This window comes from Pseudopodoces humilis, chromosome 9, assembly GCF_049639895.1.
Source record: "Pseudopodoces humilis isolate 2021_Gansu_Grassland_sample_001 chromosome 9, ASM4963989v1, whole genome shotgun sequence".
Lineage (NCBI taxonomy): Eukaryota > Metazoa > Chordata > Aves > Passeriformes > Paridae > Pseudopodoces > Pseudopodoces humilis.
Window position 1 is genome coordinate 29,459,313 of NC_142208.1, and position 14,253 is coordinate 29,473,565.

Below are 14,253 nucleotides of genomic sequence, written 5' to 3' on the forward strand. Positions count from 1 at the left end.
CAGGTCATGAGTGTTATCAACCACTGCAAGTTTCTGTCTCTATTTCACTGTTTAGGAGACTAAAACTAAGTCATAGATTACGAGAGAAAGAACTGACACCATTTCTCAGCCTATATGGGTTGATTTTAAAGCTGTAACTTTCACAACATTTTTTACAAGAACACTATAGGCACTTCTTTCACCATGCAATCCTTTAAAGAAATCTGACAAGCAAATTCATCAATTTCTAATAGAATTTCAAATACAGGCGACACCTCGCTGTCTTCAATCACGTCTTGTTTCATAACTGTGTATGTGGAGAAAAGACATGTCTGTCTGGGGCCTAATGGATAACATGACGTACATTCCCGTGGCAATAGAAAATGAACAACAATAAAAATTATAATTTACTTTGCTGTCAGGTGCTGATCCTGTAGGTGTGAAGGCAAGCAAGTAAAGCTGCAGGGACTTGGTTTTGATCTGGTATTGTATTTAAATATTCTGTGGTTGAGATTTAATTGCACCTAATCTGCTCAATAAAATCATCTTCACTCTTGTTAATATCTCAGACTTGTGTTATTATATAATCCTAACCTATTTTTTTATACAGACATTTTAATCTGCTGCTTAAGTGTTCATTAATGCAAAGCCACTGCTGTGGAGAATACATTCCACTCTGCTTGCAAGAGGCGAGAATTCTTTGGAACTACTACCAAACATTAGTTACTTAACTTTCTTTATGGCCTTATAACAATAAACATCAGCAAAACTTAATCATTAATCCTAAAAATATTCCATCTGGAAAAGAAGATGACTCTACAAAGTGCAGTGTCATTTGTAAACAAAATGCGGTATCATCCACGTAGTCAAATGCAATATATGTGCTCATATAGAACAGCTTCTGGATGGCTCCTTTCTTTCCTGTTTCATTTCTAAATCTGAATAAATAATCTGCATGCCAACCAACCTAAATGATGAGTTATTTCCTGTTTCCAGAATCCTGAGATGCTCAATTATCTCACACAACTGCTAGCCATCAACTGCACTTAATTGCTTGTATGTTTCAAGTCTGCTGCATGTTTATTTATATCACTCGCATGACACACTAGATGTTTTATGAGACCAGAATAAGATGAGATATGTCACAGTCTAATGCTTAGGGATATGGCAGGAACCGTATTTGCCTTTTTTAATCATAATTTTTCAAGGAAATATAAGTAAATTAAATATCAGTCTCTATCTTCTCCACACCCTGCAGCTCTCAGTGATTTCTTAACCCATAGGACACACTTGAACAAATCTGGCAGAGGAATGAATATGAAGTTCTTACAAATTTTATGAAAAAACACAGTTTTGGACCCAAGTAGACCTGACAAGGCAGGTGTGCCTCTGGCTCTGAGCCATTCCCAGAGGGAGTGGGGACCCACAGTCCTCTAGCACAGGTGTAACATCCAGCCTGCTGCAGCACCTGCTCCTGCAGAGCAGAGATGTGGGACAGAACTAAGGAGCAGGGAAGGGACAAAGGAACACATGGAGAGGGCACTGCACAGGGAGAGGAGACAGAAACTCTGCACACAGAGTGGGGGCACCCAGGGGATGGAGGACTCTGCTAGGACATCAGCCATTGTCAGTTCCATCACTCGGGAGCAATTCCCTTTGTCACACAAACAACGTCTCAAACTCTTTACAGGGAGGGTGAGAGAACAATTTGGAGAACACTGAGAAAAAGCTGAGTTTAACACAAGTTTGCAGCAACACAGAAGGTGTTGCTTCACCTGAAGTTCTGGATGAGGGAGGACAGGGAGGCGTTGAGGGGAATGAAGAAGAGGAGAGCAGAGTGCAAAGCAAAGACATCAGACAGGAGAGTGGAGACAAGCATGTCACAAAAGGAATGGGAAAAAGTGCAGCCAGATTTCTCAGGAGTAGCAGAAGTGGGAAGCAGAACCAGTCCATGCTGCAGTGATGGAGAAAGAAACCTATGGAAACCTTGCAGCTGGAGGGGATTTGGTGTGGGAGTTACACAAAGAGAGAGGAAAATCAACCATCAAAGAAGGGCAGGCAGTATATGGAAAAGGTACATCAAGGCAGGAATGAGCTGGGATTCTCAGGTCAGGAGAGCAGCAGTGCTTAACATGAGCCTGACTGCCAAGGCTAAACCCAGAAAACACCTGCAGTGGGATGGAGCCTGTGGGGCTGGAGAGCAAGAAGAATCCTTGTCCTGTCTCTGACTGAGCTTTAGTACTGAATTTAGGGTGCAGAATTCAAAAGGAAGAGCATGGAAGTTTTTAACACTTCTGAACCTCATCAGCTGCATGACAAAACATTAATGGGAAGATGCATTTTATGAACATCAGAAAGTGATAAAATCATATAACCACTGAATGCAGAAATTCATCTTTATTTATGGGTTTCTACTCAAATTGTTTGATACCTTCAAGTCTCTTTACAGCCTATCATTTCTGCAAATCTCTATGCAGCAAGAGCTATCTCTGTGCCATTACATTTTGTGTCATGCCTCTCTCATGTTACATTTCAAGCTGAGTGCAGATTGTACAGGACAATAGCCTGACACTTAGAAAAATTGTCAAAGCATCATAGTAACTAAAGAACTGTTCCAAAAATAACTTAATTGTGGTAGTGCTCTAACTATACTGACAGCATTATTGCTGCATTAGTTTCATCCATGAAAAATGCAAGAATATAAAAATACTCCCAGAAATTATATAAACTACAGAATTACATTTCATGAACAAAACCAGTCACATTTCTAAAAATAAAAGCTATAAACACATTCTTTTCTAAGGTTAAAAAAATGTATCTTAAAATAAGAAATGTTAGATACTTATCATAAATAAGTATCTGCCTTGCAACCCAGAAATCATCATTTCATCACACACAAGCATTTCACTCTTAGCATTTTTAACATACTGTCAACTCCTGACAGATAGCACTGGCTTCTCCAAGACTATCAAAGGTATCCCTGCGAGTCAAATACAAATAGGGTTATTTAAAACAAAAAAAAAAGAAAGAAGAAGAAAAGAAGTTTAAAAATATCTTAGAATGTAAAGAACCAGTGCACAGAGTGCCTGCCATAAACTGCACCTTGCTGTGCCATCAAGAGACAGAAAGCTGCAGGATGTTGTTTTTTAAGTTTCACAAGGGAAAACTGCTTTCACACAAGGCATTTTGGAAGCTCTGCAAGGAAGGCTGCCACAGAAGTTCTGCTCACTCAACGCAGTCCTCTTCCACCCTCCCACCACCTTTATCACTGAACCAGTGACAACACTGTGGTCACCACATCAACCAAGCAGCTTTTACTCACTCTCTCCATGTCAGGCCTCCAGCTGCTCCATCAGCAGGCTCAGCATGTCCCACCACTCACCCCTGAGATACAGCAGTCTGTAGACACCTGACAAAGCAGGGAACCCAGCCAGGTCTGCATGTCTGAGGTCCCCAGCAGCCCATGCATGTTCCTGCTCTCCCCATCTCAGGAATGGGGTCTCAATCTCTCCCAACAGATAACCTGATTCTGCTTCCCTCCTCAGTGACCTGATCTCATAACCCCACCAACACCAGTGACACTTCCTCTGCCCTCTGCTCCTCTTTCAGAGAAACTCAAGTGCAACTGAAGCAAACCATAAAGCTGGCCTGTAATGGGAAGCAAGAACACAGAGTCTGCTACCCAAAAGTGTATATACATATTTGTTAGTTTAGTATCTGACCCACCACACCATAACTGAGGCTTTCCTGCAAAGATACAGATTAAGGGATGGCAGTTCCATTCTCCAAGGATGTTACTCTAGAAAATATGGGGTTCACTGCATGTATTATACTTGGTAAAATGTACCTGGCCATGCTTGTTCAAGCAGATATGTCCCAACACTTCCCTCTGAGGCTTCAGGAAAATATGGCTCAACTCTGAGTTTCCTTCAAGACTTTTAACTTCCCCCTACTACTCTTGGCATTAAAGGAGAGGCTGAATATTCGTGCATAAATGTTTTGTGTTGCATCATCAGGCGTTTCCTCCTTCCATGGAATGGATTTCATTTTGTTTCCCAGGATGAAACAAGTCCACAAAGCCTGTCTAGACTACCAGGACAAGCAGAAATGCTACATTTGCTCAAGGCTGTGCATTTTAAATACTTGAGGACCAAAAACCTTATCTTCCATTTTACAGCTCTTCAAAGAAATTAGCAAAAAGCTTCCAGTAATCTTACCAAGGAAAGCAACATGAACTAAACAGAGTATTTATATGTTCCTATTTTCAAGGCCTGCCTTTGAAGGTAAAGTGTGTAGGCACTGCCTTTATAGGCCAGTCAATCAGTTACTTCAGCAAGGTACTTAATTCCCCTCTCATAATCAGATCTAGCTTCAAGAAATGCAGAAAACAGGATATTCAAAGAGTTCCTGCAAGCCAACAGTCTCCAAAGTGATTTTCTTTTGTGTGAAGTCCAATCTGATTATAAAAATGAAGTGGAAATCAGTAACTGGCATCTATGCACCCCCGATAACTTGTTATCTGCCTGGAACCCAGCCTAGTTGTCTCTGCAAAGAAAATCTGCACTCAGAAATGTCAAACACAAACATTGTACATGCTTAGACTTATTTTTGTCAAACTGTTTTCATTTTGTTAAATGCAGCTAAAATAGGTGCCTGGTTTGTCTGTTTGTTTGTCTTCTTGTAACAGGACATAAATTCTCACTGGGGAAAGGTAGAGTCAGCCTGGATTTGTGTAAAACCAGTATTAAATATTGGTTCAAGGGCTACTATTTTAATGCTTTACCTTATAAAGAAGAATAGAGTTGTACATGTGACAGTCTATCAGCTAAATATAAAAATCTTTTACTTTTCTGTTATCAAAAGGCTCGACCTCACATCAGAAAAACAGAACTAAGCCAAAAAAAGGAAAATTACAACAGGGAATAGAACACGTCATAATATAAGAAGATTTTGATATGTTATGCTTACTTCAGTGGAACAGAATCAGATTGCAAGACTCCTATTAACCTAATAAGATCTGGTTTATTGTTTATGAACCCAGGTGTATGTACAATGCAACTAACATGAAGTATCTCGGCTTTTTAAACTAAGCAGCAATGATATGGGGGGTAAGAGCTAATAAGAGCATTGCAGAGAGTTGACAGAAATCAACATTTTTAATATTTTTTAAAATTAAAGTGCCTTTGTAGAAAAGTGGCATCTCAAATAATCTTAAAGAAATTTTATAAAAAGACATAGTGTTAAATTAGAAAAATACATGGGATTTGAAATACATGCAGATTTTGGAACAGAAACAAGATTAGAGGCCTCAGGCAACAGGAATTGGAGATGTCATACAGTATTAATTCATGGAAGAAGCCACTAATTCACAAGCCACAAACCCCAAAAGGAAAAAGCAGTCAATTTCTTGGCTAGGAGAAAGTTTCTAACTTATCTTTTTGATAAACAATCCAAAAAAGGCAGTATATGGATTCTACAAATGAAAAGTCATTTACTGGGTAGGAAAAAAAATAAGTAAATAATAATTAAAGTGTCAGGAACTTGTTACCCAGAGCACAGCTCTCATATATGAGCAAGAATTACAAAAATGAACAGGGAAACCCTCCATTCTCAATTAAAAGAATTTTGGGGGTAATGTAAGTTTTGGAGAAATCAATTGACTATGACACAGCTTGCTCTAATATTACAGAATAGCAGGAAGAGAAGGTGTGAGGAGAAGCACACAGACAAGGAAACTCTGTTTCTCTGAATTGTGGGAATTCAGATTGAAAAGCCCCAACCTTCCTTGCCCACCTTTGCTGATGGCAATTTTTCCAAGGAAACACCAGAAGTTCATTCTCAGTGATGCCACTACCCCATCCCTGAGTAGAAAAATATAATGGGGAGGGGGAAAATAGGTGCCATCAATACTCAGAGCAGGTTTTATGCTGGGGAGAGGGAATTATTCCCTTACAAAAGTCTGTCCCATCCTCAAGGAAGGGTTTTGCATGCTGGATTCATTTTTTCCCCACAACTGACTTAGCGATTTGTGAACAAATTTTACAAGATGCCTAAAAGACTTTGAAAAACTCCAAGTTAGTAAAACTACTGATCAACCTACTCTCCTGAGCAAGAGATAGGTACTAGAGGGAGACCCAGAGCCATTTTCACACATCCTGCAGGAAAGAGTGTAAGAGCCACCAGCACACGCACACTCACTCCTGAGATTCCAGCACTGTTGACTTTTTAGTCTCAACTTTTTACATACAATCAAAAGCCACCTTGCTGACCATAACTGTTTCTGTTTGCACTTACAGCTTACTCAGTGGGCAAATCAAACCTGGTAACTTCATGTGCTGCATTCTAACGTGGAACAATACATTCCAGTAAGAAGCCTGACATGCTGTGCTGTCTTGAATTCTTGGTTTTAATTTAGAAGTTTACCATAATAAATATAAAAGATGCACTTTTCTAAATAAAAGCTTCCACAACAGAAAGATTCAACAGAAGATTCCCTGGGCTTGTAGATCAGGCAGCCTCTCATGAGAGCAGCAGAACCAGGGAGCACTCCCTTTGACATGCAATCATATGAGCCATTTTCTTTCTCTGATTTGTTAATGATGTAAAAGGTGCTTTGCACAGTTTACTACACTAACAAGAAATACTGGCAAAATAAATAATTTCTACCAGTTCTGTGCTTTAGCAACTAGAAACAAGGCCTAACTAGCAGGGTGTAACCAACCCATTCTCCACAGATTAACAGCAAACCCTCTATGTTTTAACAAATGTACTGATTTATGTAGCCTGTTCTTTTCAGATTATTTCTAAACATAAAGGATGTAAAACAAAGAAAATTCACAAAGCTGAACAATGGGATAATAAGCCTATGAACAACTAGGCAACTTAGAAGTGAATCCATGAGAGGAGAGCACTTTGTCACCCTAAATGCATTGATCTAAAGAGCCAACTCTTTTTAACACTGAGTATTCTATTTACACCACTTCACAGACATGGCTTAAGGCACTTTATTCAAACGTAGTGGCTCTCCCTTTTCTGTTGAAATGAATAAGACATTTAAGAAACATTACTTTCTTAAGTATTTCTACAGGTATGTGCAGCTACATTTTTATGCAGCATATTTTCTTACAAGGTGCCCAAGGTGACCACTATACTCTATCAGCTAGTACCAAAATAATAACATATCTTCCAGTTGCAAGGCTCAATGTCAAATACCATACAAACTTAAAAGGCAAACCATTCTCCAGGTAGTAAAAAGCCACAGATAGCTTTAAGAAGTTACTAATTCAAGCACCTCTCCTTAATGCAGTGTGAAACTCGCTTCCGAAATCCAATCAACAGATTTTGCATTTACTGTAATTGTGACAGAAGTCAACGGCCTTAAAATGTTTTCACCTCTCAAAAGTGGCAAAGGTTCAAGCAAAAATGTCTGTTTAAGCAAAATCTTTCCTCCATAGTAACTAACCCAAATCTGTTACCCTCCAAAACAAACACACAAGTCTTCAGCAATTTCAAGAGCTGCTTAACAGGAAGAAATTCACACTCTTGACACAGAAGCACCACATCTGACATAGTAGCTTAAAAAAATATTCAAACATAGATATGCCCAAAACAAAAAACAAGACAGCTCATTCTTTCAACTGGGAAGACTCAAACTTAGTAACAGGTTTAGCCATATATTCCTGAATTTTGATCTAAATCAACATATTGATGCTTGAATTAAAGAGAACGTGACATCCTGTCTCCATAGGGGAAACAATTTTGAACATCTATCAGAATAGAATTACATCAACTTTAACTGGTTTTAAAAACTGTCCTTCATTTGTCAGGCTTATGTACACTACAAAAGACTTATCTGACACAAAACAGTCATCTCAGCCAATGATCTCCCTTTTACATGCCACAGAAGAAAACATCTGTGATTTTCTATACTGCCACAAAAATAAATAGAGAAGGTGGCAAAAGCATTACACTCGATACACACCAAGTCATATAGTACCACAGAATGGGCTTTGTGGTGTGAAAGTGTTAATTGCTGCTTTTAATTACACACAACTAACTTTAATGGGCGTGAACACTGCAGCAACATCTATAAACACCAATGTCCACATTAGCAAAACACCAGTTATGAAACCCCTGCCAACACTACTGGTACAAGGATTGCTGTTTGTTTGTTTGAATGAAATTTTACCGAGTTCTGCCATATCTGCAGAGCTCTGCAAAAAACCTGTAAGACTGAGGAGCTTTAAATAATATAACATGCAATAGTAACCATGACGATAAGCAAAATGCTTTTGCTAATCTTTTTCTTTCAGCTGACGATACTTTCAAATACTGGTGTTTTTCCACTGCATGACAACTTTTGTTTGTTGCTCACTACGAATTCTAGACCCCCCCATCCTTGTAAACCTGAAAATTTTGACCAAGGGAGCAGCAATTTGGGGTGCCCTGGTAACATGGGATGAATCCATACTGTGGTAGGATGTACATCACCTGTTGGCAACCACGTCCTACTTCACTGTTACACTGAATAGGTGCATGAAAATTACATTTTTAAGGTAATTATTCTGCAAATAAATGGGGAATCTAAAAAAAACCAAAAAAACCAACAAACAACAGAAAGGCAGAATGCAGATAGTGAGATTACAAAACTGCTGAGGTAGGTTAGAATTTGGCTCCAGGAAGACTGATCATAAACTTTAAGAAAACAGCCTGGAACTCCTCTGCACTGATTTTGTCTTGGTTTTATATTAAGTTGGAGTTTTAAGCAATAAAAAATAAAAAGAAATAAAGATTCTTCAGAGATTTATCTTTGCTCTCTACTATATCTCCAACAAGCTTGCTCACCAAATGGGACAATGCTTTCAAAAGATGTATGGGATAAGGATCTGAAGTCAGATATTGAAAAGTGACTAAAGGGACGATTTTCAAAGGCATTAAGATACCTAAAGATGCATTAAGCACTTAAAATTTTCAAAACTGCCTAGGCGTCTAACGCCTATTTAAATCACTTAGTCCTTTTTGAAAATCCCAATGGGCAGTTATCTACATTTTATGTGTCTATATGCCTTTGAAAATCTGTACCATTAAATACTTAACAACCTAGGTCCCTCTGGCTTTTAATGGGACTTTGAGTCCTAAAAAGTGTAAGTACATCTGAAAATTGGTCAAGCCACTCTCTCTGGTCTTTTTTTTTTTCCCTTTCTTTTAAAGAGGCATCTCCTAATGCTTATCCATAGCATGTCAGTTAAGCAGAGCTTCAGCACTGTCCAACTTACACACTGTACTGTGCACATTTGATTTGTTTTATGGAGCTAAACAAATAAAAAACCAGAGTACAGACTGCATCCTCAAAAAACACTTCCTGAAGCTCCTAAAAAGAAATGAAATTCCAATCTGTAACCCCAGTCAACAGCCCCAAAAAAACCCACATTTTCAATAAACACGACCCCAAATGAATATAACTTAGGCTGATAAAGAATCAACATCATTGTTTAATACCCATGCAACATATTCAAAATACCACAAGAAAGTTCTGAAAATCAGCCACACTGCAACAAGGAGAAAACAGAAAAATGAGGAAGTTGTGAATAGGCTCTTTAAAAAGGCAGCAGTTCCAGAAAAGAAGACAAGTTTTAATTCTGAATTTTCTTTTTTTAAAAAATCTGTATGAAACCATAAAGCATTCCATTATGCAAACATTTGAAAGATGTATCTTCTGATCTTCCATAATATCAATAGGAGATAACTTGCACTGACCAAGTTCCCAAAAAGGAACTGATTTGTAAATTGGGAACGCAGGGAATCAGATTGCCACCTACAGGAAAATTTAGCATTTATTGTCAAGAATGACTCAAAAAGAATACAAATTGCCATCCTGCCAAGCATTCTTTCACTTCAAAACCAATTACTCTTTTCTTTTGTACAACTATATAATGAGCTTCCCAAATCCAGGAAGCTGGTATCATTTCTTTTTATTTATGAGTACTGCTCGAAAGTTCCAAAACTCAATTACAAAATCATGTGTCAGTTAAAGAATTTTAAGTCTGCTTACCTGATACAATTGGTGCTAGTCTGAATATGTCTGATAGTCTGCTGTTAACTGGCTCATAAGGGGAATCTTCAAGCAAGTCATTCCCTAAGGACAAAAAATATTTGGATTTGTTTTCTTACACAAGAATTCATTATAAGATTTGTTTACTTTTACTCCATAACAGTGAACTGTACTCCCCTTTAATCCCTTAAAAAAGTTTATATGGCTACTTCTTCTCAATGAATTACCTACAAAAACATCTGAAAGAAGCTAATTGTTTATTCCTGCCACTAGATCTCTTCTCCTTCCTTGGGTAAGGTCACAATTTGCGGAGACAGCCTGTGACATCACAGGGACTGTCCCATCTCCTGCCAGCAGGAGAGAAGGATGTTCCTCTTCATTCACCATAATAACAGAGCTCATTTTTAGAGAAGCTCAACTAACAGCCAAAAACTGGCATCTTTAGTATGAAACATTCCTAACAAGGTGCTGTTGGAAGAGATACTTTTTATGATGCAGAAAATGTCTGTTATTACGGTTAGCAAAAAAATACGTATGGACTCGTTAAAACATAAGGATAAATAAACAGAAAGGGATTATTTCCCTTTTTGCAGAAGCAACTTAAAAAAAAAAAGTTAAATGGACAGCACACTGAAGTCAGAGATTGCACCTTCAACTCCAGGGCCACAGCAAAACAGGACTAAAAATTATATCTCTCATATGAGAACCTGACTGTTCTCAGTAGGCTAAGAGAAATCTATCTATGAATATGGATGACAGAGGATTCCTGAATCAATCACTGTCATATCTCTTCTAAGTGGCATACCTACATGCCGTAGGAACCATAAACTTTGGGGTTTTTTCTGCCTCAGCATGCCCAGGGAATACTGCTAGTAAATACAGGAAAGGAAAAAATAAACTTTTACTTAAAACAATCTTCTCTTCATATTATATTTAACTTTCGGCAAAAAGGCTAAGAAGCTAGTTCCAGTGTCCTGTGATCTCGTTAGGCGAGTCCTATGTAAGGAGTTTTAATATTATTAGGAAAATATCTCCAAAGGCCCGTTTTTGTGGCTGTCTCCCATGCTCGTGCCCCTATGTTTTGAGTGTGGTTAGGACAGGTCAGCTGTGACCCCCGAAGGGAGCCGCGGCTCCCGGGGCCGGGAGCGGAGCCGCAGCTGCGCAGGGCGGGCGGGGGCTCCTGGGGCGGCACACGGAGCTGGGGCTCCCGCACCCTGCGCTCGGCGTTCTGCGCTTCGCCACGTACCCTGCAAGCTCTGGTACATGCTCCAGTAAATGCGCAGGCAGTTCTTCTCCTTCTTCATGCCCCTCTTGCAGCGGCAGTTGTACAGGGATTTCTGCTTGAGAGCTTCCATGGCGCTTCTGCATTCGTCCTTCGCCTCCAGGCCCGTGGCCCGGCTGAAGTTGCTCTCTTTGCCGGCTACACACTGCCTCAGTGTCCTGAATTTAGTACTACAGCTCTGCTCCTTCAGACACTGATCGCTGGCTTTCACGCAGTCCAGGCGGTCCCCTCCAGGCAGCGAACTCACTTCTGCAGACAAAAGTACATCTATGGAGAGGAGACACAAACCAACACGCGCTCTCTGGGGGAGGAGGGCGGCTTCAAGCCGAGCTCCAGAGAAGCGTCTGGGAAGCACGGGGCACCTCCTGGCGCCGCACATGCAGCCAGCCCCAGGGGCAGCATCTCGCAAACCTCCTGGCTTCATGCTACGCTTTAGGAAAAAGCACATAGGGTTTCCATGGGCTTAGATCCACTTTCGGGGGAGTCCAAGGAAACAGTATTTTTTAACCCTGATGGCTGATTTATGAGGAAAGACAAAAAGGAAAGAAAATCCAGAGGGGTTAATGTGCCTGACAAAACGAGCATTTGTTATTCCATATACCATTAACCACTTTGGTGAAAAACATCAGTTTTCCATTCCAGGGTTTAACTGAAGGGTTAAATATTAAGCCTTACTTTCCACAAGAGCTTTGCTGTAATTTCACTTCCATCCAGGAACAACCCGCTCAGAGAGATAAGTATCCTCACTGATTGATACTAGCTTATCTTTGCGTCAGTCACTTTTTAAAACCTGCACACATTTCTGCTTATTCTATACCTATAAAGGTAGAATTTGCTACTTCCCCCCCTCCCCACTTCTCTCCACGTATGATGCTTTTGCAGGAGAACAAAGCAAATTGCATTAACTCTCTCCTCTCCATCGTGCCCCCGTCATGCTCCCTCAGACACATGCGGATGGAAACGCAAACCTCTTCTGTGGAAAGGAAACCAGTTTGGGCTGCAAACCACTACCAGTCGGGCACGCTGCCAGGTTTAGGTGAAGATGTAATCCTTCAGCTGGTCTTGTCATCCCCCACGCTCCCCAGGCAGCCTTATTTTATTTAAATGAAAAGTTTCCCTGTAACTTGCGAGAACCCAATTTAACAAGAGGCTAGACAGGCAAGTAGCGGAGTCTGTAACCTGACAGAGCTTTAAACGTAGACCAGGCTAACCGATGTGAGGCAGAGCCATAAAAACTACTGGAAACTTCACTGTTCTGCCTAAACAATAGACTGACAACCATCAGGCTGCCGGTCCCATAAACCCTATTCTTTGCTTTATGAAGCGATGTGCAGACCGAAACCAGGCACCGGCAACTTACCCACTAAGGGCAAAGCGAAGTACAAGAGAACGAGAAACATCTTGCTGTCTTCGGATGGTTTCCCCAAACGACTTGATGTGTCACAACAAAGATGATCAGCGTGTAGATATTCCAATACCGCCGAGGTCTAAAGGCTCCAAGTTCAGATCCATTGAATTCAAGGGGGCCAAAAAAAAAAAGCCACCGAGCAAAAAAAAACCACAACCCTCTCTCCTCTTCACCGCTACCACCACCGGCGGCAGGAGCAGCGACGCAAACGCTGAGCTTTTCCCTTAGATTTCAGGTCTGAGCAACCTGCAGGCACAAGCACTGACTCCAGTGCGGGAGCGAGAGGCGCACGCACGGATGTGTGTGTGTGTGTGTGTGTCTGTGTCTGTGTGTGTATGTGTGTATGTGTGTGTGTGTGTGTGTGTGTGTGTGTGTGTGTGTGTGAGAGAGCGAGCGGCAGCGGGGCAGGAGCGCCGGTCGCCTCCTTGGGTGGGCAGCGCCTGTTCCCAGGGAGGGATCGAGAGCGCACGGGGGGCGGGAGGGGGGTGCACACACGAGACCCGCAGCCGGGGCCAGCCGCTGGCAGCCCCGCTGGCAGCCCCGAGCCGCGGCTTCCCGAGCCCCCCCGGGGCAATTCGCCTCTTCCAGCCCCCCGACCTGAACTTTATTGAGGCGGCGGGGCCGGGGCGGTGCGCGGGGCCGCGCAGGCTGCGCGGAGCGCTCGCCGCCGGGGCGGGGCGGAGCGGGGGTGGCCGCGCGTGCGGCGCTGCCGGCGGCCAAAGTTTGCCGGGGAGAACTGGGACGGGCGGGGGGCGCGGCCGCTCCGGTTCCGCCGAGGGGAGCGGAGCCCCCGCGGCCCCGAGAGCGGCCCCGCGGGGATGCCCCGCTCCCCGCCCGCTCTCCGCGGGGCTCTGCGGCCGCGGCCTCCCCCTGCCGGCCCCGCCGCCCGCAGGGGAAGCCCGGGGGGTCCCGCAGCGGCCCCGGGGAGCACCGCCCGTCCTTCCCCGCAGCGGCCCCGGGGAGCACCGCCCGTCCTTCCCCGCAGCGGCCCCGGGGAGCACCGCCCGTCCTTCCCCGCAGCGGCCCCGGGGAGCACCGCCCGTCCTTCCCCGCAGCGGCCCCGGGGAGCACCGCCCGTCCTTCCCCGCAGCCTCCGCGGGACCGGCGGGCCCCGCATCCCTGCAGTGCGCGGTGCGGTCCAGCCCTCGGCCGGGGCCGAGCGCAGTGTATCGGCTTCTACTTGGCTCCTGAATAAACAAAGCGAGCATATGTCCCATATTCGTGGCAGATGGTTCAAACAGCGAACTATTTAGTGGTTTTCCCACAGTTGCTACTATGTACCGCTCCCCTGAAACCCAACAAAATGCAATTAGCCTAAAATAGCGTCAGCTTCCAGGTTTCCTTATTTTCATATGTGCAAAATTTGATTCAGGTGTTTTTATGTTCTGGCTGCAACCAAATGTGTTGTTTTGGGTTTATTTTTTTCTGTTTTTAAGAGAAGCCAGCATATATGTTCATTGGCAGTTTTGTCAACAAGCTATTTGGCCCATTTGACTCAAGGAATTTGCTTCTCCTTGCAATAAATTTTGCCTA

At 42.6% G+C, this 14,253-nt stretch overlaps 1 protein-coding gene across 1 annotated transcript in view; it reads right to left on the reverse strand.

Moving 5' to 3' along the window:
• GFRA1 (GDNF family receptor alpha 1) overlaps positions 1-13,334 on the reverse strand; it is a 136,231-nt gene extending 122,897 nt beyond the window's left edge. The window contains exons 1-3 of the mRNA XM_014250501.2: positions 12,673-13,334; positions 11,277-11,561; positions 10,031-10,114 (exon numbers count right to left, since the gene is read on the reverse strand). Coding sequence (XP_014105976.1) covers positions 10,031-10,114; positions 11,277-11,561; positions 12,673-12,712 — 409 coding nt within the window. The 5' untranslated portion in view covers positions 12,713-13,334. The remainder of the gene's footprint in view (positions 1-10,030; positions 10,115-11,276; positions 11,562-12,672) is intronic.
• Positions 13,335-14,253: the final 919 nt, after the last annotated feature.